Here is a 13038-nt window from a genome sequence, read left to right as displayed (position 1 = left end):
TACATCTGACAAAATTTAACAAATTTTCACAATAAAAACTTTCAGCAAATGAGAAGGGATTTTCCTCAATTTAATAAGGAGTATTCTACAACACAAAAACTTCATACTTAACGCTGCAAAATTGAGTATGTTTCTCCCATGACTGGAATCAGGCCCGGGATCTTCCTCTTATACTTTTTCAACATTGTGCTAAGGTCCTTGCCAGTGTAATAAGGGAAAGAAATAAAAAGCACACTGAGAAAACATTAGGAGGAGGGGAGAGACACACTCAACAAGAGGATAAAATATTCCTTAATAATACAAAAGGAAAATTTTTGAATGTGGTAAAAAGAATTTTTCCAGTTCAGCCTAGAGCCTCTATATGTCCATATTTCTCATTCCAGAGAGTTTGATTTGTATGTTAGAATACTCATTATTATAGTTGTTATCTTTGAGCATTGTACACTAACTAATAAACTAAAATAAGCAGATTAAAACAGCACAAAAAACTAGAAAAAGTATAATAGGTGTGTATGTGTGTATATGTACGTATGTGTGTGTGTGTGTGTATATATATATATGGATATATCCATATATATATATGTATATATATCCATATATCACCAAATGTAAAAACAAGACTCATAATACTCAAAGATGAAAACAAAAAAACTGAACACAAAAAATTAAAAATTCTACATATAACATTTTTTTCAACATTTTAAAAAATATTTTACTTATTTATTTGACAGAGAGAGAGATCACAAGTAGGCAGAGCAGCAGGCAGAGAAGAGAGGGGAAGCAGGCTCCCCGCTAAGCAGAGAGCCTGATGCGGGACTCGATCCCAGGACCCTGAGATCATGACCTGAGCCAAAGGTAGAGGCCTAACCCACCAAGCCACCCAGGCACCCCTGTAGAGCATATTTTTGTATAAGAAGCAAACAAATTTGATTAATTCTTTTTTTAAGATCTTATTTATTCATTTGTGGGGCACCTAGGTGGCTCAGTTGGTTAAGCCTTCCACTCAGGTCATGATCCCAGGGTCCTGGGATAGAGCCCCATGTCAGACTCCCTGCTCAGCAGGGAACCTGCTTCTCCCACTCCCCCCTGCTCTTGCTCTTTCTATCTCTCTTTCTCTCAAATAAGTAATAAATCTTTAAAAAGAAAAAAGATTTTATTTATTCATTTGTGAGAGAGCAAGAGAGCAAGCATGAGAGTCGGAAGGGTCAGAGGGAGAAGCAGACTCCCCACTGAGCAGGGAGTCTGACAAGGAACTCGATCCTGGGACTCCAGGAACGTGACCTGCAGATGCTTAACCGACTGAGCCATCCAGGCACCCATTTAATACTTTCCTATTAAGTATGCAAAGAGCTTAATTTTTCTAAATTTAAAGGATAGACATGGAGGTTGGAAGTAAAAATTACATGTGTTACTAAGACATTTTTACAGTCATAATTAGAGATCAAATGCAATTAGCAGGGTTTAGAAAGTCAAACACTTTCCAAATTGAATTCTTATGTCAGAGAAAACAAATGTTTACTTTTAGGAAACATGACAGATGTCACGACATACTGAGCATTGTTTTTTAAACTACTTTTGAAATTTCAAGAAGTACCAATTAAGTCTGGGTAAATTTTTAAGTCATTTGTAATTTTTAATTTTATTTCATCATAATATAAATTGTCTCAAGATGTTTGATCATTTCCACTGATTGCTACAGAAGAAATAATTTGCAGTATTTCCTTCTTTTTAAATACCTTACATTGAACATACCTAAGCCTTCTCTGCCCATAAAAACTTAAGAAATGTTCATGTTTAAAAAAACAAAATCAGGGGCGCCTGGGTGGCTCAGTGGGTTAAGCCTCTGCCTTCGGCTCCCAGGGTCCTGGGATTGAGCCCCGCATCGGGCTCTCTGCTCAGCATGAAGCCTGCTTCCTCCTCTCTCTCTCTCTGCCTGCCTCTCTGCCTACTTGTGATCTCTCTCTCTCTGTCAAGATAATAAATAAAAAATAAAATCTTAAAAAAAAAAATCAAATTTCAAAAACTTAAGTGCCTTCCCCAAAACATTTTTACTAGAGTAGGGTGGGTGGGGAGGTAAACATACAAATTTGTATTGTTAACTCCCAAATACCTTTTATTTAATCTTGTTCACGTTTAAGAATGAACATACCTTCAACAGATCTAATCTAATTATGGAATCATTTTAGGGCATTCTGAATAATCATATCATTTATAGGTATTAAAGCAGAATAAATTTTAGATTATGTAATTAACTTATTATAATTATGTTCTTGGGACATCTGCCAAGAGAGGTTTCTTCAACACCAATGAATGACAAGCAATATGTTCCAAGACCTTTACAACATTCTTAAGACCAATTCAGCTTTATACTGAGATAACTTATAAAAATATCAGAGAACACAATTTTAGAGAAATTTCCTGAATAGGTTACATCAACAAACAGAGAAAGCCTAATTTGCCCCTCTGCCAAAGAACTTTTTAAATAACAATTAACATCATAAGCACCTGAAATAAATTACTTCTTTACATGGTAAATTCCAGCCTAGTCACCACTCTCCTTCCTTATTGTATCTATGACTATTCTAACATGACTTTCCTCTAAGGGTCTTCAGCTTTAAAGAAACAGACTCTGACATTTTTAGATATTAATTACCTTTACAATTTTTTGTAAAGCATTTTTAGATATTAATTACCTTTACAATTTTTTGTCAAAATGAAAATAGTTTTCTTATAGTTCAAAGACAAAAATCACATTAGCATGCTTGGGAATAAACTTTATTACTAGGGCTTTAAAATGCATACAAAGAGGCGCCTGGGTGGCTCAGTGGGTTAAGTCTCTGCCTTTGCTTGGGTCATGGTCTCAGGGTCCTGGGATCGAGCCCCGCATTGTGCTCTCTGCTTAGCAGAGAGCCTGCTTCCCCCTCTCTCTCTGCCTGCCTCTCTGCTTACTTGTGCTCTCTCTATCAAATAAATAAAAATCTTTGAAAAAAAAAGTCTGTCTTTAAAAAAAATTTTTTTTTTTTAATGCATACAAGATGATAGTAGTACCTACAGGTAAATCAAAGGACTGTGGGAAAAGAATTCTTAGAAAAAAAATTCTGCTTCCTACCTACAGTACCTCTTAAGCTCCCTCTGCTGGCTACCATTTAAATAAAGTAAGAAAAAAAATAATCTTTCTTTTGAGAGGTGATGAGAGAGGCAGGATGAAGCTGACAATGCAACTATTGGAACTCAAAGGGAAATTTCTCTTAAAGCTAAATCTGACTGATAAGGCTTCTAGACTGCCAAACAGATTCAGCCACTGGGGTGGGTGTGGGGGGTACCTGAAATATGGGAAATTACTGTCAAGTTTGAATATTAAATTGATATGCAAAAATGCAAAAGCATTTACTGTAGATCAACTATAAGTAACTAGTTATCATTTATTACCAGAAAAATTAAGAATTTAAATATATTTCACAAACTTCATAGAACAAAAACACTATTAATCTATTAGTTTCAATATTAAGGTTTATTTTTTTCCAGAGTGAGATTAAGTAACAATTTAAATAATCATCAGGATGTATAAATGAACATCCACTCAGATAAAACATTACTGCTTTAAAAGTGGCTATCTAAGAAATATTTTGTATGTAATAAATATATTTTATGTTTAGGTTAACAGGCACCATCTTGAGAGCAGAAAAGGTATTTTTAACCAATAAATAAATTACATTCAAGAAAACAAGATGTTTATATCTGAAGTATGATATATCCTTAAATGTTTTTCTTCATATAGCACCCAAACTTCCCAAATGTCTAGAAAGTATCTCCCAAAATATAACTCATACCTTAAGTCATAAAAATAAAGGCCAAGAAAAAATCAATTTAAGACAAAATGTACAGTTTATATTCTTAATTCCCCATTCAATAAAATATCAATTGCCAATTTATTAAAAGTAAATGAACTGTATATATGCAATCTGTTAGTGCTGAAAATCTGAAATATAATATTTTTAAAAGTCACTCTTCCTCAAAGTACTTAAAATATTGCATCTCTGGTGGCAAACCTGAAAACTATCAAGCATTTTACTTCCCTAGTTTTCATTCTTCCACTCCCTCCTCTACCCCTGTATCCTTTAACAGCCATCCACTGTTTTTTTGTTTTTGTTTTTGTTTTTGTTTTTGGTAAATATACTTACTTATATCTCAAACACAAAACACTGACAATACTCCTTGGTAAACAAGGAAATCCCAGAACAGTCCAAGCCTATAGCTTTGCTCCCAAAGTGTGGCGCAGGCTAAATGACAGGGAAAAAAAACAATCAATGGCCCTTATTGATGCAGTCAGAATGCTCCTGAGAGTCCACAACTGTGTGAGAATTTGCTGATGTAATCCTGAAGACAGTTTCAACATATTTTGCAGACAAATATCAGAGAATAAGTCTTTGATTGATAATTTTTCTATTTATTTCTGCCAAGGCAACTGAAAACACAAAAGCCTTCTCATCAGAGAGGTTAGCATAGATGTCAATTTCCTTTTCCTGTTTCTCTGTTAAAAAAAAAAAAAGAGAAAGCTTAATGCAAATATGGTAATTAAAAAATACTTGAGGCTTTTAAGTATTTCTTTAGATGACAATAAATATACATAATACTAACAACATATATTAAATGTTATACAATACCACGCTATTAAACTGAAATTTTAAAAAAATTACACAAAGGAGTTATTGAAATGCCATGAACTAAATGGAAACTCTGTGTGTGTGTATCTGTGTGTGTGTGTGTGTGTGTGTGTGTGTACACACACTGTCTATAATATCTACATCATTTCTGTAAAAATCTCAAATATTTCTTTCTCTTCAGTAGGATAAGCTCACTGTTCCAATCAAAATGAATTTTCTCACCCTAACGATGGTCCTTTCTGAAAATCCAATAGTGCCTTTATGAATATATTAACTTCTTTACCTTAGCCCTGCTATAAAAAATAAGAATAACCAACATTTAATTCAATTTTCTCCCCTGCTGATTACAAACGCAATCCAAGTTCATGGTAGAAAATTGGAAAGTACAAAAAAAAACAAAAAAGAAAATAAAAACCACCTACATTATCTCAGAGGTAGTTGAAAACACAATAAACATGGGGTGCCTGGGTGGCTCAGTGGGTTAAGCCTCTGCCTTCGGCTCAGGTCATGATCTCAGGGTCCTGGAATCGAGGCCCGCATCAGGGTCTCTACTCTGCAGGGAGCCTGCTTCCGCTTTCTCTCTGCCCTGCCTCTCTGCCTACTTGTAATCTCTCTCTGTCAAATAAATAAATAAAATCTTTAAAAACACACACACACACACAATAAACATCTTTGTGTACATTCTGCCAATTTCTTTTTTCAGGCTCTTTTATGATTGTACTTTGGTCTGCTTTTTGTTTTGACTTTTTAATCAAAGTTAAATATATAGAGTCAAATCGTTTTTATTCAACTTGCTACAAAATATAGAAGTCTTCCTTCCCCCGTGCACGTTTCCCACACTTGACGTGCAACTACTCAACTACTTTTTTCCAGTTGTTTCTTTTTGTTTTTACTTCTCTAAGCAAAGTTTTTATGTGGTGCTACTTCTTGGTTTTAGGCATTAACTGACCTTCCACCATGAAAAGTCAGGATCTTATTGTTTTCCATATTTTAAGCCCCATACTCTTCCTATCCCATCTTCCCATTACAGTTACATCACAATTTTAGTGAGATCAATATTCAATGTTTACATTATTCTTCTATGTAAATGATTTGACTTTTACTGCACATTGTTTTTTTCCTGAAGAGATTCTTTTTCCATCTGCTTAGTTTTCATTAGTAATGAGTTGTATAGATCTTTCAGAATGTTTACACATACTAGGTATTATATCAATTTTATCTTCTTGAGTAAGTCTCTCCAGGTCTTCTGCTCCAATCTGAAATGGTTGATTTCTAGACCTGCTACACAATTAATTATCACCAAGATCTCTCTTCAACATCATGCTGGATATAAATGTCTTTCTCTTGAGTTGGACCCTGTGTCCTGGATCCCAGGACACTTTCTTGGTTTACTTCTTCCTTTTGATGCCAGGTATCCTACAGTAGCTTCCTGAGAAAGGGAGTTTAGGTAGCAAAATTTTTGAGACCGTGAATGTTAGAAAGTGTCATTAGTTTACCTTCGTGCTAATTCCTAGTGTGGTTCACTGAAGACTGATAGATTTCCTGAGTAGTATGAAGGCAAAAAATTGTCTTCCAACTAATATGCCACTGTTAGAAAGAGCTAATACCTTTTTTAACAGCTATTTAAAACATTATTGCTAAATTTACACATAGTGAAATACACAGATCTTAATGTACAAACTGGATGAGTTCTGATAAAATGTACATCTACATAACCCACACCACAATCAAGATACAGGAAATTCCTCACGCTCCTTTCCAGTCAATTCCTCCCCACCTCACCAGCAACTACTGTTCTGATTCTATCACCACAGATTCATTTGCCTGTTTTTGGACTTCATATAAATGGCATCATCTAGCATGAACTATTTTATGTCTAGCTTCTTTCATTCAACATGTTTTTAAAATTCATGGATGCTATTTGCTCTTATATGAGAGTTTGTCCCTTGCTGGGTAGTACTCCACTGTATTAATTCCAAATACCACTTCCTTCTCTTGTTCTTTTCTCCCTGAGCACTTGAAGGAGTTTCCCTTTAACCAGAGATAGGATTACGGACGATATGCTTCAGTATAATCTATACTCTTAATCATCCACTCATCTGGGAATTTGGTGGGTCATTTCATTGTGGAAAACCAATGTCCTTCGGGTTTGGAAAAATATCTTGAATTATTTCAGCGATGACTTCCTTCTCCTCCATCTTCTATGTTCTTTTTTGGAACATCAGTTATTTATAAATGTTGACCTCAAACTGATCCTCTAAATTTCTTATCTTTCCCATTCTATTTTCTCATCTCCCTCCCTTCCTTCCTTCCTTCTTTCCACCTGCCTGCCCTCCCTCCCTCTCTCTCTCTTTTTAGGGAGAGAGAGGGAGCAAGAGATTCCTAAGCAGGCTTCCCACACAGCACAGAGCCTGACATGGAACTCAATCTCACAACCCTGAGATCGTGACCTGAGCCGAAATTAAGATGGATGCTTAACCGACTAAGCCATCCAGGCACCCCTTTCATCTCTTTTTCTATTTCTTTACATTCTGGTACAATTCTTTAATTCTGTCAATAAACCTGTTAAAGTTTTTCATTTCCGCAATCTTAATACACACACATTTTTTTTAGATTTGTATTTATTTATTTGACAGAGAGCGAGAGAGCAAGAGGGAGAATACAAGCAGGTGGAGTGGGAGAGGGAGAAGCAGGCTTCCTGCTGAGCAGGGAACCCTGGGATCATGACCTGAGCCGAAGGCAGACACTTAACTAAACTGAGCCACCCAGGCACCCCTAGATTTGTATTTTAAAGTTCATTTTCTAGTACTTTTTTGACACCGCTATTCCATTTAAATATCACCTTTTTCTTGTTTTATGACTACAGTATCTTCTCTTGCTAAAAACATTAAAAATACACCTTCGTTGCTCAGTCAGTTAAGCATCTGCCTCTGGCTCAGGTCATGATCCCAGGGCTCTTTGCTCAGCGGGAAGCCTGCCTCTCCCTGCTTGTACTCACTCTCTTGCACTCACGCTCTCTCTCTGGCTTATAAATAAATAAAATCTTTTTTAAAAAATCAACAATAGTTTTAATTTTTTCTCTTTCCTGCAAAAACCTCTTTTATCCAAGTTATTGTTTTTATTTTATTTTAGTTATTTAGTTATTTTAGTTATTGTTTTATTGTTTGGTCTTAGCCTTTCATATAGATACTTTCTTCTGTATATCTGAGTAATTCTTGATAATAGTGCATATTTAAGAACGGGATCTGAAAAGCTGATGAGCTCATACATATGTGGAGCCTGACTGTGATCACCAATTTAGGATGATCTGACTGGGCCATTTGTGAAACCCCTAATAAATGTATCCTTATTTTAGGTCCTTTCTCTTGGGTTTTTCACATTTCCTAGAGAAGGTGCTGCTAATCTCCTAACTCGAAGATTCACGCCTGACCACAGATTTCAGTATTTACCCTCTCCAATTCTCAAGTAATCTTCCTGATCTCAATATAGTATCCCTGCCCTCAGTGATACCTGGTGTTACTAAGTCAGAGACTCTGTTTTGTCTAATCTTTTTAAAAGGATAAATCTGGAAGGAGGGGAAAATGAGGTAAACAGCCCTAGCAGGCCATTAAAAAACAGACTTCCAAACAATCTCATTTTTAGCCACAACTTTACCCCTATACTTCTAAACATAACTAATCCACCAACTCCTGACCTTAGGGGGCAGTTGTGTAATAAAAATCAGGGTTTTTTTTTATTAGTTTTTCCTAAAGGGGCAAACAATTTAGGTTTCATGGGTCTACTAAAGCAGTTATCACTTTCTAGAATTTTGTTGCTTTTCCCATTCCTTGTCCTTATGGAATTTGGTCCTTTAAAAAAATCCCTTTACTAATAATTACTTAGGATTTGAGGATGATGGAAAGCTTGGTGGGGTTATTCAATCCAACAACTTTAACTTGAACTCTACATAAATTTTGTATGTTCATTAATAAGATATTCAGAATTGCCCATTATATTTTAATCTTAATGTCACTCCTTTAATATCCAAAATAATCATATTTTCCTCATATAAAATGGAAACTTATCTTAAACCAACAAAAATTTTTAAGTTTAATGATTTGTTTTTATGATTGTATAAAAATATTTTGCTATCTAGATGTCTAACAAGCTTTCCTTTTCCATTCTTTCTTCTTCCTATTCTTTTTCAAAATATAGAAAAGAAAGTCAATTAAAAATGTGATTTTTATACACAAACTGTCCTTACTAAAGGTAGGGCTTGCTTCAAAGTTTTCAAGTACCCTATGAGCAAGAAATCAATAAAAACTGAATTACAGTAAATAGTTACTTAATACTAAGAAGCATACGAAAGAAGTCTGTTCTAAAATACACAGAGATTTCAAAAGTTCATATTTCTTATCCGTATTATATTTAGAGAACATGGTCGGCCTCAAGAGTTGGTAAAATGCAGCCCAAAGTCAAATCTGGCCTGCCACCTGTTTTTATAAAGTCTTACTGGAACACAGCCATGCCCATTCATTTACATATTGTCTATGGCTGCTCTCCAGCTACAATGACAGGGCAGAGTAGCAGCAACAGAAGGCTGTATGGTCCACAAAGCCTAAAATATGTATTATCTGGCTCTTTACAGAAAAAGTTTGCTGACCTCTTCCCCACCCCGACCCCAAAGCCTACCTGAAAAGATCCATTTATTCTACAAAAATTGTTTTGAGTGCCTTCCTGTTTGTATTAAAAATAAATCAAAAGTGTGTCTTACTCCGGATATAGCTTAAAACTTTTCTATTAATAAGCTCAAAATATCTGAAAAAAGATAGCTAACTAAATTCTTTTCTCAAGTTAATATGAATAAAAATTTAGACTAGCATATAAAAACTTCTAGCACAACTATCTAGATTTCATTTCCCCAAGTAAAAGACTGTCATTATCTGTTTTCTCTTCTCCTCTCACTCACCACCAGAAGCATTCCTTCTCCATTCTTTGGGTTATATTCCCTTTACTTCAACCCGAAAGAATGTTCTGTTTTCTGGGCCAAGCAGTATTTCTCTGTTTTGTTTTTTGTCTTTTTTTTTTTTTCTGTTGATTTTTTTTTTGTCAAGTTTCCCTCCTGAAGCAGTTTTTAGCATAGATTTTTCTGATCATCCCATGTTAAAAAACACATTCAAATTTTAAAAATAATTCAAACTCTCTGGAAGAGGAGCATAAGAGAAGGAAAAAGGAAATGGAGTAAAATTTCCCCAGGAATTAAGGAGTATCTAACTATTCTGCATGGAATACTGTCAAATATGATATAAGCCTTATTCCTTTAGACACACAATAGTAAGAAACCATTAACTCTGAAAAAGCTAAGGACAGCTATACCAGTGAAGTTATTTTCCCTAACAGTCATAACTTTATTGAAATAAAAGCATACAAAGCAGAAAGAAATGGTAAACAGGCTTAAAAAAGTTTTTCAATGTCTAAAATTAGAGAAATTTAAATTTATGCTTGAATATAAAAAACTGAGTGTCTGAAAAAGCAAAGCATAACTCACCAACAAGGTAAGAAATTATAAATGCATTTCACTGAAGATGAAATTATTTTGATGGAGGTTTTTAAGTAATTATAAAGAGTATGCATCCCTTTTTTCCATTAATTACAGGCTTGAAAGTCTCAATTGCAAAAGATACTCATTCAAGGCCATACAGGGTTTCATTATCCTAGTCTAGTCTCTCTACTCTTGGGTCATCTTTGAAATTTTCCATGATAAAAGGTTTTTTAGAAGATGTACAAAAAAAGAAGCTGAAGTTTTAGTTAATGTTTAAAAACAATTTATTGGCAGACATATTACTTATCAGAAAAAAGGAGAAAACCTGTAAGGAGAAATTTGAATATATTTTGGACCAAGAAGAATTTACCTAACTACCCAAATTCTGCCTCAAAGTAGAGAGGACACAATGAGCAATTTTAAAAATTCATACTGAAGAATATTTCAATAGTAATTTTAAAACTCATAGTGTAACAGTTTGAAATAAGTCTAACAGAACTCAGATTTATCTCTAAAAGCAAACCAAAAACAACCATTTTAACAGGCTTCTCTAGGTTGTCATATACAAATTATTATCTCTGAATAAACATTAGTTTATTGCAAGGTGAATTGTTCCCAATTTGAGACTTTAGCTTTTCAATAAGAATTAAATTCTGTGATTTAAAACAAAAACAAAAAACAAAAAAACAAGCATCTACCCTGGAGGAAATGTTTTCAAACTAAAATATGAGTTGTGATTTTAAGTCCAGGAGCTCATTGCCTACCAAACACTTTCTTTACTATTATCTAATTAAGATCTAGAAAAGTTTAATACTTGAAAAACAAAACTGCTTGGATTTATTCATACCTCTTTCTTCCTCATGTTTTTTGGCAGATGCAGTTTTAGGTCTTCCTCTTCCTCGTCTGATATGATCTGAATGGCTGTTACTTCGAGACCTCTTTCTGTTTTCTAAATCCTTATTTACTGTAGAATTTATCTTCTCTCGCCTAACTCTCTCTGTTCGCCTCCTCTTGGCCTCATGCTTGTTTTCTGTATGGATGAATAAAAGTGATATATTTTAGGGCTTAGCAAGAACTGTTTGCCCCAGTTCTCATTGTCTTCTTTTTCTTTCTAAATAGCACTAGAGTTTGCTGCCTGGCATATTTTATAAAACTACAACCATAACATCTATGTTCCTCACGCCCACACAGGAAAAAAAGAAGTTCAACAGAATTCAGATCCACATTAAGTCATGAGGTAGGAGGAAGTGTAACAGAAGACCAGTTTCTTTATTTGACGCCTTTAATTTCAACCCCTACATGTTCACACAATTTCACAGTGATCTTTCTGCCTTTTTCCTTCTCTCTGCTTCCAAGCTAAAAATGGTAAAGTATTAGAAAAGCAAAAAGAAAAAAATTCCATTCCTTTTTGTCCCCTACTCAAATTATAGACTGAAATATGTCAAATATACAGAAGCAAAACTGACCTTAGCCATAATACATTAAGGTCACCAATAAAAAGCAAACAGAAAACATCCACAAAAAATATACAAACACAGGGAAGTAATAAGTAGTTTTCACTTTAGCCACAGATGAGATCATTTCTGACATTCTCAGGGCATGCAGATCCCTAAATGGAAAAGCAAAAGAGGAACTTTACTCAATATGGTGATTTAATTAATGCCAAGAAGCCATCCTTTTCACTCCAAACAATTCAAAATGTTGGATAAGACAAACAACAAATTAAAAAACAAAAAACAAAAAACAAAAAACTTGCTTTAATATATACCTGAACGCAAAAGCAACAAAGAGAATTCCCCAAAACCTAAAACCACATGGTAAAGGGCCAAAATAGATAAAATTCATATTCCAAGAAGGGAGCAACTTAAAAGACTGTAATATAAGTATAGGCTCTTAATAGGCTATTAATAGTATAGATTTTTAAAAAAAGACTTTTTAAGTAAAATGGTAATGGTTATTTCCAAATACTGTACCCTTATAGAATTACTTAATTCTTTTTTTTTTTAAAGATTTTATTTATTTATTTGTTAGAGAGAGAGAGGGAGCGAGCATGAGCACAGGCAGACAGAGTGGTAGGCAGAGGCAGAGGGAGAAGCAGGCTCCCCGCTGAGCAAGGAGCCCGATGTGGGACTCGATCCCAGGACTCGATCCCAGGACGCTGGGATCATGACCTGAGCCGAAGGCAGCCGCTTAACCAACTGAGCCACCCAGGCGTCCCGAGAATTACTTAATTCTAATCTCAGACATATACCAGATGATACAAGAACACTTAATTATTCCAGATTGCAAGACAGTTGTCAAAGACAACTAGGGTCTTGTTAAAGAACCCAAGGATAACTTGAAAAGGCTCCCACTGACCACTGTAGGACAATTTGAGCATCAGTACAAACAGTAACTGTAATAATAAATTGGAACATCAGATATACTTAAAACCACATGACAGGAGCGCCTGGGTGGCTCAGTTGGTTAAAAAACTGCCTTTGGCTCAGGTCATGATCCCAGAGTCTCGGGATCGAGTCCACATCAGGCTCCCAGCTCCTCGGGGAGTCTGCTTCTCCCTCTGACCTTCTCCCCTCTCATGCTCTCTCTTACTTGCTCTCTCTCTCAAATAAATAAATAAAATCTTAAAAAAAAAAAACAAACAAACACATGACATAAATTTAAAAAAATACAAGCAAAAACGACTTGGCAACCATAAGAAGATGTGTAAGAACCAACTCCCTATTTTGAAAACTTAAATAGAATAGAAAGAAGAAAAGATTTTATCCTGCTTTTTCTATTCAAACTGTATCACTCACTGGGTAACAACAGGACAGATAAAGAGAAGTTTCTAATTTAAGAAGTACTGTGGCT

General features: G+C 34.9%; 1 protein-coding gene across 1 annotated transcript in view; it reads right to left on the bottom strand.

Moving 5' to 3' along the window:
- Window positions 1-3492: 3492 nt before the first annotated feature.
- LOC125089277 (UPF0547 protein C16orf87) overlaps window positions 3493-13038 on the bottom strand; it is a 31964-nt gene continuing 22418 nt past the window's right edge. The window contains exons 3-4 of the mRNA XM_047711398.1: window positions 11033-11215; window positions 3493-4531 (exon numbers count right to left, since the gene is read on the bottom strand). Of these exons, the coding sequence (XP_047567354.1) occupies window positions 4413-4531; window positions 11033-11215 (302 nt within the window). The 3' untranslated portion in view covers window positions 3493-4412. The remainder of the gene's footprint in view (window positions 4532-11032; window positions 11216-13038) is intronic.

The sequence above is a fragment of the Lutra lutra genome, chromosome 17 (assembly GCF_902655055.1).
Source record: "Lutra lutra chromosome 17, mLutLut1.2, whole genome shotgun sequence".
Lineage (NCBI taxonomy): Eukaryota > Metazoa > Chordata > Mammalia > Carnivora > Mustelidae > Lutra > Lutra lutra.
This window is presented reverse-complemented; position numbering and strand designations above follow the sequence as displayed.